The 15,275-nt window shown below is 41.9% G+C and overlaps 1 protein-coding gene across 4 annotated transcripts in view; it reads right to left on the reverse strand.

Moving 5' to 3' along the window:
* The window catches only part of arhgef37 (Rho guanine nucleotide exchange factor (GEF) 37), a 111,625-nt gene that overhangs the window by 14,222 nt on the left and 82,128 nt on the right, over positions 1–15,275 (reverse strand). For all 4 annotated transcript variants that reach the window (XM_055643032.1, XM_055643033.1, XM_055643029.1 and 1 more), the window contains 4 exons: positions 7,576–7,689; positions 6,232–6,561; positions 1,876–1,998; positions 646–832 (listed from right to left, as the gene is read on the reverse strand). In XM_055643032.1, the coding sequence (XP_055499007.1) occupies positions 646–832; positions 1,876–1,998; positions 6,232–6,561; positions 7,576–7,689 (754 nt within the window). The remainder of the gene's footprint in view (positions 1–645; positions 833–1,875; positions 1,999–6,231; positions 6,562–7,575; positions 7,690–15,275) is intronic.

Here is a 15,275-nt window from a genome sequence, read left to right on the forward strand (position 1 = left end):
GGAAAGCACACAACTAAAGCTTTTCACTGCACCTTGGTACGTGTGACAGTAAACTAAACTGAAGTCTTGGTAACACAATTCTTAAATGCAACACAGTTTGTGGGTGAGGTATCAATGAATGAATTTTGTTCTGGATCATGTTGAATTCTGTTGGAGTTGCAAGTGGAGGGTTCTCCTGACTTCTGCTGCCTTATAGATGCTGAAAAGGCATCCGCGAGTCATGATTTGAGTTATTTGCCTCAGATTGCCCAACTTGATCTTGTGCTCATATTATATCTGGGGCTGCTTCTAGTCAATGGACTAAAATATATAAGAAAAGCTGATTTAATCTTCAGTCTTTCTGTTACTGATGTTGGATTGCCACAGATATTTTACAAGGTCTTCAGGGCGCCTTCAAGGAGAAAAATGAGCAATGTTTCAACACCCCCTATTGCTATGTTGGAAAATATGCATCAGGGTAACAAGAAACATTTGGCTATGATGCCCCACGATTGGCAGGTATCCTGTCACTAATTGCTTTAGCTCAAGCATGAAGCCACTTCAGAATTGGAGGAGAAAATTGGGTGAGTGTGGAAAGAAAATTACAGTGGAAACTAGAATATGCACATTATATTTTTGTCCCATTCATGACAATGAAATTGTTACCTCCTGAATCCACAAGCCATCTGTTCGCCTTTCCTTTTGTATCTGTGCTTTGAAGAATTGCCACAAAATCACCCATTTGAAGTGTCAGGTCAAGATCTTTGCTTCCAGAAATATTACTGGTAACTTGGTATATTTTGCTGGGGTTGTATTTTTTCAGCAGAACGTTCAGCTTTTCTTGATTGAGAGGCTGAAAAAAAATTGAAGATTAACTGGCAAAAGACTCAAATGACAATTTAGCAAAATTATTTCACTCTAGACATTTCACAATACTCATAATCTTATGTTTGGGCATATTTAGAAGCCAGCAAGTTGCAGCAAGATGATGACGTAAATGTTAAATTAAATTTCTTTGGTCAGAGGGTGGTGAATCTTTGGAATCCATTGCCACAGAAGGCTGTGGAGGCCAAGTCAATGGATATTTTTAAGCTGAAGACTGATAGATTCTTGATTAGTATGGCTGTGAGGAGTTATGGGGAGAAGGCAGGAGAATGTGGTTGAGAGGGATAGACAGATGCTTGAATGGCGTAATGGGCCGAATGGCCTAATACTGTTCCTACAACTTATGAACTCTGCCACATGGATTTTAAGCACTTTGTGGCTGTTTACTGGACCATGCAAATAACCACTCCAGAGTTTCAGCAGGATGGTGGTTTCATTAGGAGCCCATTTTATCAGCAGCCTCTCATGAACACTCATATTGCATCCGTATGTTTGGAAAAGATGTGATGCTGCTCGCCTTTGCACAGCCATTCCCTCATTGCTCTCCTTCAATATAGTAAATTACAATCCTATTTCCTGCCTCAGTTTTCTAGTTTCCAGTGTTTGCACTTCTATTTTGCCATTTACCATAGCCACTTGCAACAATGTCTCGGCCAATGAAAGGAACATTAACAAAAAAGTCAGCACTGGCATTAGTGTGACTCATCCTTTCAGGAGCGATTTTCAATAACTTGCTGCCATAAAGTTGGAATATCATTTCATCTGATTGCCATAAATGTACAATAACTAAATGTGAAATGTCAAATTCCTGCTCATAAAATGATTGCAAAGTCTCTCTAGCCTTTCTTCAGGGCTGAAGGTGCCCTTTTAAATGTGCTTTCTAGTCAATTGTCGTGCTCTTTTCATCCTGTATTACATTTTTTTTCTGTGTAAGCTTTTGAACAAATGTAAACATAGACCAACTGCAAGATTTCATATTACCGTTTTAATTGACTTTTACCTCCAACATACCTGTTCTATGAGTTGTTCCATTATTGATTCAAATATCTGGCTGAATTCTTCCAGCTTTACTATTGACTTCTCCAGTGTTTCTACTGTTTGTTGCTGCGAGTTGTATTCATGGTTAGGTAGAAACTAAAAGGCAAAAGTAATTTCAGAAATTACTCCATATGCATTATCTAATGATCATGGCTCTACCCAGGTGAGGAAATAATAGTTCACAGGTTTGTCAAGTAGCAATTGCACAATGTTTTACAGAAATTTGCTACTGGTGGTATTTATTTTTTTATTGTATACATATGTACATATACCCACGCACAAAGGCTGATATAAACCTCACACGCTGGAGGAGAGGTTCCTTCTGCTTTGATCTTATTTGAATAAGGCTTGACCTGGATCAGATTCAGCACATCCAAGACATGATTCTTCTTCCCAGTAATGGGTACATGCGAAGCATCACCTTGTGTTTACATTTAATTGAAATGGCTCAATGGTCTTTCCCATGAAATGTGTGAGCTTTGTAAATTATTCTGTGTTAGTAAATTATCCAGTGTTAATAGGTACATTTTAATAACTTTGTATGATTTGCTATAAGTTGGTTGTAACTTGTCAAAATAGCGATTTAGTTGAAAATTAAGTTGGCAAAGTAATTTGTAAGATGCTGTGCTGACAGAGTAGATAATCATGACAAACCAGATCATTTTAATAGATATATAAATCCAATTTTTCTCTTGACAGCTCAGCAAATTTAATATTGAGTAACAGAGCTATACGGATCCCAGGGTCACAAAATGAAGTGTTCTATATTTAAATGCCAGCCAGCACCCACATGAATATTTGGCTGAGATATTGAAGGACCGATCCCATCTATATAACTACCATGCAACAATTAGTGATTAATGTCAATATTCTTTTCCACACATTAACAGTCTTTTTCATCAATGTCGTGATTTTTTTAGGGGAACTGGTTGCTCTTGTAAACTCGGATGTGGAAATAACTGGATATAAAAAAAGCCTCCACCTTCTGCATTGATAGCATCTCCACACTGTGTACTTTTGCATGCTGACAAGAAAACTGGACACATATGATCATTCAGTACACAGATTCGAGACAGGCCCTTTGGCCCAACTGGTGCATGCCAACCAAAATGCCCAATGTAAGCTGGTCCCATTTGCCTGTATTTGCCATGTTCCTTCAAACTTTCCTATCTGTGTACCTGTCCAAATATCTATTAAATGCTATTATTGTTCTGCCTCAACAACTTCCTCTGGCAGCAAATTTCCTATAACTACCACCTTCTGTATGAGAAAGTTCCCCATCAGGGAATGTCTATTGTCTATTGTACCCAATAAATCTTTCTCATTTCACTTAAATCTATGCCATGTAGTTTTTAATTACCCTACCCTGGTAAAAAAAAAAAAAGACCCTGTGTATTCACCCTTTCTATTCCACTCATGATTTTATGCACCTCTATAATATCACCCCTGTGCTCCAAAAAATAATGTCCTAGTCTGCCCACCTCGCCCTGTATCTCAGGCCCTCAAGGCCTGGAAACACTTCTGCAAGTCCTCTTCGTACACTCTTCAATCTAGTTTAGTTTTGTTTCGTTTCGCGATACAGCTCAGAAAAAGGTCCTTCGGCCCACCGAGTCCGCACCGACCAACGATCCCCACACATTAACACTATCCTACACTTGGGACAATTTACATTTACACCAAGACAATTAATCTACAAACCTGTATGGCTTTGGAGCGTGGGAGGAAACTGATGTTCTCTGAGAAAACCCATGCAGGTCACGGAGAGAATGTACAAACTCCGCGCAGACAAGCACCGTAGCCAGGATTGAACACAGGTCTCTGGGGCTGTAAGCGCTGTTAGGCACACTACTGCTGCTCTACTGTGCCACGCCTTCATTGTATCTTTCCTATAGCAGGGTAACCAAAACTGAACACAATACTGTGGCCTCTCTAGCAATTTGTTCAACAGTAACATAACGTACCAACTTTTATACTCATACCCCTGATTGATGACCAATGTGCCATTAACTTTTTTCACCACCCTATCTACCTGCAATGCCATTTCAAGGGAACTACGTATTTGTATTTCTAGACATCACTCTTCTACAACACTCCCAAGAGCCTTACCATGAGGCTCCTGCCCTGGCTTGACTTCCCAAAATGCAACACCTCACTCTTATCTGAATTAAACACCATTGGCCATTCCTTGGCTCAAGATCATGCCGTATTTCACGATATAACTATTTCACTGTCTACAATACCACCTATTTTTGTGTAATCTGCAAACTTACTTGTCATGCCTTGTGCATTGGCATCCAAAGTGTTGATATAAAGGACAAACAGCAATGGACCAAATGCCGATCCCTGACATGCACAACTAGTCACAGGCCTCTAGTCTGAAAAACAACATTCCACCACCACCCTTTGCTTCCTGCTATGAAGCCAATTCTGTATCCAGTTAACAAGTTCTCCCTGGATCCCTTGTGATCCAAACTTCCCGATCAGCCTACCAAGCAGAACCTTAATAATGACCTTGCTGAACATATAGACTACGTCAACCTTGTCAATCTTCATAGGTGGATAAAAATGCTGGAGAAATGGGTGAGGCAGCATCTATGGAGCGAAGGAATAGGTGACATTTTGGGTCGAGACCCTTCTTCAGACCCTTGTCAATCTCCATGGTTATATGTGTTTCAAACTATCAAATTCCTGAGACATGTCCTCTCATGCACAAAACCACATCAACTATCCCTAATGAACCCTTGTCTTTCTAAATGCATGTATATCTTATCCCTTAGAATCCCCTCAGTAACTTTCTTACTAAAGATGTTAGGCTTACTGGTCTGTACTTTGGTTACTGAGGGGCTCCACTCACTCTAGTTATTCCTTTTTGCTTAATATTCAAATAAAATCTCTTTGGATTTTGCTGAATCTAATTCGCCAACTTTATACCCTCTTTTGCCCTCTTGTTTCCTTTCTTAATTATGCTCCTAAATCCCCTAAACACCTCCAGGGATTCCAGCTGCCCATACCTGACCCATGCCTCCCCCATTTCTCTGAACAGGGCTCAATATCTCTAATCATCCAAGGTGTCTTACTCCAATCTGCCTTGACCTTAGAAACATAGGAACATAGAAAATAGGTGCAGGAGTAGGCCATTTGGCCCTTCGAGCCTGCACCGCCATTCAATATGGTCATGGCTGATCATCCAACGCAGTATCCTGTACCTGCCTTCTCTCCATACCCCCTGATCCCATTAGCCACAAGGGCCACATGTAACTCCCTCTTAAATATAGACCTTCATTCTAACAGGAACATGCATATTATGAATGCTCACCATGACCATTTTAAAAGCATCTCACTTACCAGTTGTCCCTTTGCCTGCAAACATCCAATTCCAATTAACATTTGCAGGTTGCGGTCTAATACCATCAAAGTTGGCCTTGCCCCAGTTTAGAACTTTAACCAGTGGACCACCACTGTCCTTATCCATTATTATTTTAAAGCTAATAGAATTGTGGGTACTGGTCCCAAAAGACTCACTCACTGACATTTCAACCATTTTTTTGTCCAAATCCAAGCTTTGCTCTCTCCCTTGTAGGGAACTCTACATACTGCCTGAGAAAACTTTTCTGTACACACTTAACAAGTTCCATACCTTTCATGGGCCTACTGTACAATCCTAATAAGGTGATCATTTTTTTTCTTAGCTCAATCCATAGAGCCTCACTGATTGATCCTTCATTAATGTCACCCTGGACTTCTCCCACGATTTTCTCCTTAATCAATAAAGCATTTTCTGCTCCTCTTTTACCCCTGTCTCTATCTTGCCTATAGCCCCTGTACGTAGGATTATTAAGATGCCAGACCTGCCCCTGTGTCAGCGCGAGTAACCACAATTGGTCCCATGATTGCGCTGACACAGGAGTAAGCTCCACAGCTCACTGTCCTGTTATCCATCGCCCGCTGACCCGCACTGCTCTATGATCTTTGCTCTTGTGCTGGTCTCTTCACTGTCCGGTCTACACTGAAAGACACGGACGGGGCAGTGAATGCCATGTAGTGTCACCCAGCGTAGTAAGTGAGGCCATGTCCTGCTCCCGGCGGCAGTCGGAATTTAAGGAACGGCAGCCGCTCGCAACCACCCAAGCTATTTCCCTCCCTGGCCACAATGCGGTGGCTCCGCACCCAGAGTGCCGCGGCAGCGGTGAGTGAGTGAGTTGCTGGCATGACTCCTGGAGAGTGAGGAATTGGATGACCCACCAGCCTTTTTTCAAAATTTAGCAACTCAAAATGGGGGTGCATCTTCATTGCCGGGAAATATGGGTAATTCAAAATATAGATTATTACCTCATGCAGATACTGATTGATTAATTCAAGGACATTGTTTGCCAATTCACGATACATATTGATAATTGCTTGTAGAATCTGTTCTTGCAGTTGTAGTACAATTATGTTAAATCTGGGCAACTCAGTGAGTAATAAAGAATGCAACGTTTCGTATGTCTTCACGGCAGCCTTCTCGTCATAAGAAGCATCACCTTCTTGCTTTATTTTCTCCTGTATTTTTTCACAGTCCAGCATTTTATCTTTGTGTTTTCTAACCAGCTGTTGTGGACCACCGAACAAACTTGCGAGTACACAGAGTGGTTCATAAATGATGGATTCAAATCTTCTCTTCTGTTTTGAACAAACATATTCCCATATGAAGTCATTCATATTAATAAGCATACTTAGAGCTAGAGGGTGCACATTTAGGGGTAAGAGGTTTACAAGGGATCTGAGCTAAACACTTTTCAACGAGACTAGTTGGAATCTCAAATGCACCAGATGATGGATGATGAAGGTGGGGATTCTCTCAACATTTAAGAAATATCTCAGCAAACACTCAAATCCCCATCATACAAGGCAATGTCTGCTGGAGAATGGGATTACTATAGTTAGGCACTTGATGGTTGGCAGGAAAATGGTGGGTGAAGGGCCTTTTTCTATAACTTTATAAGAACATAAGAAATAACAATTAGAGATAGGTCATTTGGTCCCTTGATCTTGTGCCACTCTTCTATAAGATATTTACTGATCTACCTTCATTGCACTATCCTGCATTATTTCCATAAACATTATTCCCAGAAGTATATGGGAATCTACCGATTTATTTCCTGAAAATACCAGCCAGTGGGGCATCTATGGTCAAGAATTCCAGATTTACAATCTTTTGGTGAAAATTTCTATTCTTCCAATAAGGTTGACCTTTATTTTTGAAACAGTGATCCTTTACGTTGACTTTCAGCCTGGGGAAGCCTATTCTCAGAATCTACCTTACTTATTTTAAACATTTAAGTAAAATTTAGAGTCCGTACTAACCAGCAACCATCTCGTACATTAGCACTATCATACGCACACCAGGGACAATTTACAAATTTACCGAAAACAATTAACCTACAAATCTGTACGTCTTTGGAGTGTGTGAGTAAACCAGAGCACCCGGAGAAACACCACACGATCACAGGGAGAACGTACAAACTTCATACAGACAGTGCCTGTAGTCAGGGTCGAACTTTGGTCTCTGGTGCTGTAAGGCGGCAACTATACCGCTGCGCCACTGTGCCGTTCCAAACGATTCTTGAAACTCTATAAACACTACTGAATAAAAAGCCAATGTGTTCAGTCTATCAATTGTATAATTTTACTTACAAATTCAGGAATTACTTGTTGGTACAGTTTCTCAATAAAGCCTTGATAGCAGGCTGCAACATGTTCATCCACCAAATCAGAAAAGTCTTGGCATGGGTTTAACTGTTGAAAATGCTGTATCAAAATAAAAAAAAATAACTGATTAAAAAATGAATAGGGTTAATGTGACTAATTTTAACCTCACTATTGACTATAACTGCCTTAGTGCCAGAGGCCTAGATGAAGCAGAATTTGATAATTACATCCAGCAGATTCAAGAAACAATATATAAATAGCCCAACTAGGAAAGTAGTCATACCAGACTAATTTAGGGAATGAACCTGGCCAAGTGATTGAAGTTTCAGTCAGGGAGCATTTTAGGAACGGTGACCATAATTCCAGAAGTTTTGATGATAGTTGAGCAGAGAGCATCCATGCCATTCCATAACCAGTGGTTAACAGCAAGCTGCACAATGTAGCATTTGTCAGCAATGATCCAGGTGCGAAAAGGTTCCGAATGACAGAGACTGATACCACCACATGTGGAGCAGTCCAGGTACAAACAGGTGACTGCATCTTTGCCTGCAGAAAGCGACAGATTTTGGTTTCTAATCACCAGGAGATATTTAACTTATGGGCAGCTGCTGGATGTCTCTCGAGTGCTGGCCATCCCAGACGAACCCATCCTCCCCTCACCTTTCTTTGGCAGTTGGCTGTGATCATACTTGCACTTGTGGTTGAGCGCGTTCCCTGCAGGTTCACTGTTAAGGCTACCAATTATGCAACTAGAAAAATTAACATTGAACTATGCAATCATCCAAATTTACTCCAAAATTTCTAACTACAGATTTCAATATGCTGAATGCAATGATCTCTCCTCCAACTCAGTCTATGATACATCTGTATGTAATCCCTTTAAATTCCACAGGTGAGAGCTTGCCTCAGCATTCATATCCGGTTTGACCCGGTCACCCCTCCTCAAATCTCCAAACTCATCAGCTCTTCCAAACCCACTACCTGGTCCCTTAACCCCCTTCCCACTCCCCTGCTGAAGTCTTCTGCCCCTACCTCACTAACCTCTTCAACTCCTCACTGTCCCAAGGAACTGTCCCCTCCGCCTTCAAAACTGCTGCTGTCACCCCAATTTTAAAGAAACCTGGTCTGGATCCCTCCTCTCTCAACAACTACTGCCCAATCTCAAACCTCCCCTTTCTTTCTAAAACCCTGGAGCGTATCGTCACCTCACAACTTCAATCCCATCTCCATGCCAATAACCTACTTGAACCCCTCCAATCTGGTCTTTGCCCCCTCCACAGCACAGAAACCACTCTCCTCAAAGTCCTCAATGACCTCCTCACCTCTGCTGACACCGGTTCCCTCAACATCCTCATCCTCCTCGACCTGAGTGCAGCCTTCAATACCGTGAGCCACAACATTCTGCTCACCAGACTCAAAGACCTCGGTATCGAAGGTACTGCACTCAGCTGGCTCCATTCCTACCTTTCCAACAGATCCCACTTCATCTCTCTCCATAACCACACCTCTGCTACAGCCACAGTCACTCAAGGCGTTCCCCAAGGCTCCATACTCGGCCCCCTCCTCTTCATCATCTACATCCTCCCCCTTGGTCAGATACTCCGCCACTTCAACCTGGACTTCCACTGGTACGCCGATGACACCCAGATCTACCTCGGCACCAAATCCCCCCACAACCCCCTCCCCACCTCTCCCATATCAACTCCTGTTTGTCAGCTATAAAAAACCTGGATGCAACATAACTTCCTCAAACTCAACAGCGATAAAACAGAATTCCTCCTCATAGGCTCCAAATCCACACTCAGCAAAATCAATAATCCCACTCTCACCATCGACGGCACCACTGTCTCCCCATCTCCCCAGGCCCGCAACCTTGGTGTGATCTTTGATTCCACCCTCTCCCTTGAGCTTCACATCCGCCATGTCATTAAAACCTCCTTCTTTCACCTCCGCAACATCACCAAAATCAGACCCTCTCTCACACCCCCCGCTGCTGAAAGACTCATCCATGCCTTCATTACCTCCCGACTGGACTATTGCAACTCACTTCTCCTTGGCATCAGCTCCACCTACATCAACCGGCTCCAACTGGTCCAGAACGCAGCCGCCTGACTCATCACCCACACCAAATCCTGGCACCACATCACTCCAGTCCTCAAACAACTTCACTGGCTTCCCATCTCCCACTGGATCACCTACAAAATCCGGGTCCTCACCTACAAAGCCCTCCACCATCTGCCCCCCCCCGTATCTCACTGACCTGCTCTCCCCCTACCAACCGTCACGGTCCCTCAGATCCACATCAGCCGGTCTCCTCTCCATCCACAAATCCAACCTCCGCAGTTTTGAGGACAGAGCCTTCTCCAGGGCAGCTCCCAGGCTCTGGAACTCCCTCCCCCAACTGATCCGCAATTCTGAGTCCCTCACCATCTTCCAGTCCCGCCTCAAGACTCATCTCTTCACCTCTGCCTATCCTTAGCCCCACGTCCCCCTCCCTTTTCACCTGTGCTTGAATTGTTGCTCATTTTTGGTTTGTTATGTTTTGTTTTTTTTGTTTTTGTTTTTGTTTTTTGCCTTGCCTTGTAAAGCGACTTTGAGTCCCTGAAAAGCGCTATATAAATTTAATTTATTATTATTATTATATCATTTTCTTGTGTTTGGTCCCCGTTGGATGCTAGTTTAGTTTAGTTTAGTTTATTGACATGAATATCATTAAATCAATTTCACAGGGAAGACACCAAATGAGCATTGCACATGTGCTAACATCACCCGCACATACTTCAAGGATAAGTGTACCATCAAAAGTTGCATTATACTCTTTGCAAAATATATGTTTGCAAATATGTTCAGTGCTTGATGTGTAGGAAGGAATTGCAGATTTACACTGAAGATAGACACAAAATGCTGGAGTAGTTGGTCAGGCAACATCTCTGGAGAAAAGGAATACGTGACATTTCAGGTCAAGACCCTTCTTCAGACTTAGTCAGGGGAGAGGGAAACTAGAGATATGAAAAGGTGCAAAGAACAAATAAATGAAAGGTATGAAAAGAACAAATCAAAACCTGCCAGATGATCAAGGAAAGATGCAGCCCACAATGATCTGCTATGTTAATGATCAAATAGAGTCTGGATGCAATAACGAAGAACATGATGGCTAAAATCATAGTGGAAACTATCAATGCCACTTTTAAGAGCATAAATTAATATACATTAGTGAAAAATATTAAAAAGAAGTTTTTAAATGTGGCAGATCTGACGTTTTTATTCCTTCTTAGTTGTAAAATTCTGAAGTCTAAACTGAGGATTATGCCATGTAGCATACACAGCACTGGAAGGTTTGTACATGGCCTGTGATGCCTGCTTCTGTGCACCATGATAACCGTAAAAAAAAAAGTCTAAATATATCTTGTAAATTGCCCTATCACACCACCACTACATCTAAAATGCAGGGAAAAGAGTGAAACATTAAAAACAGAATTATTTTTCTCATTATGGAACCAATTCTAGAACAATGTAATCCAATACTGAACATCTGTTTTGCATTAGTTGAATTGAAACAGTATACTTTAGTTGAGAATGCTTTATCTGAACATCATGTAAAATACTAGCTTCTGAAGTTATAATGTTATTAACAGACAGAGTAAATGAAAGAGTAGCACAGTTAGTTATCTCATGATCCAACAAACAATTTCTATTTCATAAATTCTTTATGATTAAACTGTGACTTTTAGATAAATGCTACATTCCATATTCATAAAGAAAATCATATAAAGAGACAAATCACTTCAGGCTGTGAATTTACTTTACGATATACTAGTGTGTGGACTACAAATATGTGTGATGAATGAAACCATTTATTCCAAATGGGCTAAGACTCTAACTATCTGCCCACTTGCTAAGCTTCATTAGTATCTACAATTACTGTAAGGAAATGAAAGCAACATGTTGCCAGCCCAACTATACATAAACGTTGGAAAAGAGTGGCCTGAATAGATATATTTTAATTAATTTATTCACAAAATACTTGATTCTAAAGTAGCAAGAACAAAATATTTGAACATTGGATCTCATTAAGCCCCTGTCCCACTTAGGAAACCTGAACAAAAACCTCTGGTGACCTTGCGCCCCACCCAAGGTTTCTGTGAGGTTCCCGGAGGTTTTGGTCACTCTCCCTAATGATCGAACGTGGTTTCCGCGTAGTCGAGGCTTCTTCCATGTTCCTGCGATTATTTCAACAAAACCGAAACCGTCCTCAACTAAAAATAGGTTGCCGTTTGGTCGAAGCCAGTGGAGTGGGGTTGCTGTTTACTTGCAGGCAGTCGAAGGCAATCTCCTTCGCTGACTGCCCATTTTGATTGGCTCATTGGAGTTTTCAGCAAAGATCCTATAGGATCCTTCCGGCGGATCTTTGGTAGAAGATCCGCCGGTAGGTAAAATGCCCGCTAACTTTATTAAACTTCTTAAAACTGTCTCCACTACTTCTCCCCCCTTCTCCCTCCCCTTCTCCCCCCTCCTCTCTCCCCTTCTCTGTCCTTCTCTCCCGTTCTTTCCCCTTCTCTCCTTCCCTCCCGCACTCTCCAAAGGACTTATTGTGCTCTGTGGCAGCCGTTTACCTTCCTCTTCATCGCGCAGACAGCGCTCCTCCCCTGTCCCTGGCCCCCACCTTCGCGATGTGTGTGTGTGTGTGTGTGTGTGTGTGTGTGTGTGTGTGTGTGTGTGTGTCGGTAGCAAAGATCCTGTAGGATCTTTGGTCAGTAGATGCAGCTCACGCTTCGGTCGAGGCTTTCCAGGCGAGTGACCAAAACCTCTGGCGACTCATGGAAACCTTGGGTGGGGCGCAAGGTCACCAGAGGTTTCCGTTCAGGTTTCCTAAGTGGGACAGGGGCATTAGGATTTGCACTGGAAATTATTTTAAAGACTAGATCAAGTATAAAATCGGCACTAATTTTCATCTCAAAACATTCAAAGCTCATGCATTATAATTGAAATAAGAGAAAAACAATAACGTGGAAAAGGGAAAGGTACTTATATGTTTAATCTGAGTAGATCTAAATGGAAATGAAGCAATATATATGATTAGATATATATAGTTAGCAGTTGTTCTTCTCCAAACAGGCATTTTATTTTAGATGCTTGTCTTGTGTTACTATTTTGATCTTTGGCTTTCACTTTTTTGATTGATTTTTGTGAGGTTGGTGCTGCAAACATATGCACTCAGTGGAATTGAAGAAAACAAATCCACCGCTAACAGATGAAACATGTTTGGTATGTTAAGATGTGATATATCGGTGACAAAATTGTTTCCGAACTAAAGTAGGCCAAAAGAGAAAACATGGAAAGAGAAGCAAAGTGAAACAACCATCAGATTCAAACAAAGGTTTGACTGCAGCATCTAACTGTCAAACTCAGTCAAGGGAGAAATATTCGACGAAACAGTTACATATGTTTGATGCAAACAACATCTATATATTACTAAAAGTCTGATCTCGACCACTTCCTGTTGTTCTGTATATTGATTTTTTTTTAAATGCTGCCACTTACAGCAGTGATTTTTGACCATCTTACTCACAGTCCCCCTCAGCTGTGCAGGACATGAGGATTTTTCCCATCGATGAAAAATAAAAGAGTTATTAGTGTTTTTAAAAATGTTGAGATTCTTTCTCCTGAAGGCCATGCCCCTTCCGGAGGGACTATAAAATCCGGAAGAGTTGAGTGCCTCAGTCAGTCTCTACAAGATGGGGGAGCGAGAGGGTCACGTCTCTCTGAGCTGCGAATAACACTGAACACATGTCTACTCAACTGTGAGTGTAGTTTTGCTGACATTGAGTGCCCTTAATGTGGTTTGAAAATCAAAATGTGGTTAGTTTGAAGTGAAGCACAGCAATTAGTTTGAAGTGAAGCACTGCAAATGGCTGTTGGTGGTGGTTGGTTTGAAAGCACTGCAAATGGCTGTTGGTGGTGGTTGGTTTGAATTGAAGCACTGCAAATGGCTGTTGGTGCTCATCAGGTGCAGAGGATTCTTCCCATCAATTAAAAATAAAAGTGTTAAAAAAAAAATTTGAGGATCTCTCCCCTGTCAATCACGCCATGAAGGCCACACCACTTCCGGTGGGAGGGGGGAGGGATTATAAAACCAGGAAGTGTGGTTGTGGCTCAGTCCCTGCAAGATGGGGGAGAGAGAGGTCACAAATCTGTCTGAGCTGTGAATCAACTGAACACATGAATGTCTACTGAACTGTGAATGTGGTGTTATGTGGTGTGTATGTGATGTTTTGTGTGGTTTTATGGTGGTTTTGCCCTGCTTGAAATGGTATGAAACTGCATTTGAATGTGGTGGCCATGCACCCTGCATGAAATGGTATAAAACTGCACTTGAATTTGGTGGCCTTGCACCCTGCAATACTTCTCTCCGATGCTAAAGGACAGCTTCATATGGCAAATCACCGATGACTGGATTTGGTGGCCTTACACCATGCTTGAAATGGTATGAAACTGCACTTGAATTTGGTGGCTTTGCACCCTGCTTGAAGTGGTATGAAACTGCACTTGAATTTGGTGGCCTTGCACCTGCTTGAAGTGGCATGAAACTGCACTTGAATTTGGTGGCCTTGCACCCTGCTTGAAGTGGCATGAAATTACAATTGAATTTGGTGGCCTTGCACCCTGCTTGAAGTGGTACGAAACTGCACTTGAATTTGGTGGCCTTGCACCCTGCTTGAAGTGGTCAGAAACTGCACTTGAATTTGGTGGCCTTGCACCCTGCTTGAAATGGTATGAAACTGCACTTGAATTTGGTTGTCTTGCACCCTGCTTGAAGTGGCATGAAACTGCACTTGAATTTGGTGGCCTTGCAACCTGCTTGAAATGGCATGAAACTGCACTTGAATTTGGTGGCCTTGCACCCGGCTTGAAGTGGTATGAAACTGCACTTGAATTTGGTGGCCTTGCACCCTGCTTGAAATGGTATGAAACTGCATTTGAATTTGATGGCCTTGCACCCTGCTTGAAAGGTATGAAAGACATTTGAATTTGGTGGCCTTGCAGACATTTTGAATTTGGTGGCCTAGCACCCTGCTTGAAATGGCATGAACTGCACTTGAATTTGGTGGCCTTGCACCCTGCAATACTTCTCTCCGATGATAAAGGACAGCTTCGTATGGCAAATCACCGATGACTGGATTCAGCTGTTTCTACCAGAAGTGCACCTGACCTATGAAAATGCACCGTGAGCTGTCCAGGCAATGGGATTCACAACGAGAAACATGTACGGTTTGCAAGTGAGACAAGCTATCCTTGCACAGTGGACATGTGACAAAGGCATACTGAACATCTTTTTCAAAAGATAATAAAAGGCTGTTACAGCAATGAAGCTACTGTAAATGTCTGAAAGCTGGTTCAGGCAACAGAAGTGTCACACATACTGTTTGAAGGAACACATAACCAGAGTTTATAGAAGTGAGCAATAAGTTGAGCAACTGAATGAAAGCAAATCATGAAGGAAAGGTATTCAAAATTACCACTATTCTCACAGTGTAAAGGAAGCAAGTGAAGATAGTAATATAAAGGATATTTCAATTAAGATGCATTGATTTATCAAAAAGAGAATCACTGATTGTTAACATGTATTGTGATTTACCGGGATGTGAGATTTTCATGCACTATTATGTTGATGAAACAGACTGTAT

This window comes from Leucoraja erinacea, chromosome 11 (genome assembly GCF_028641065.1).
Source record: "Leucoraja erinacea ecotype New England chromosome 11, Leri_hhj_1, whole genome shotgun sequence".
NCBI lineage: Eukaryota > Metazoa > Chordata > Chondrichthyes > Rajiformes > Rajidae > Leucoraja > Leucoraja erinaceus.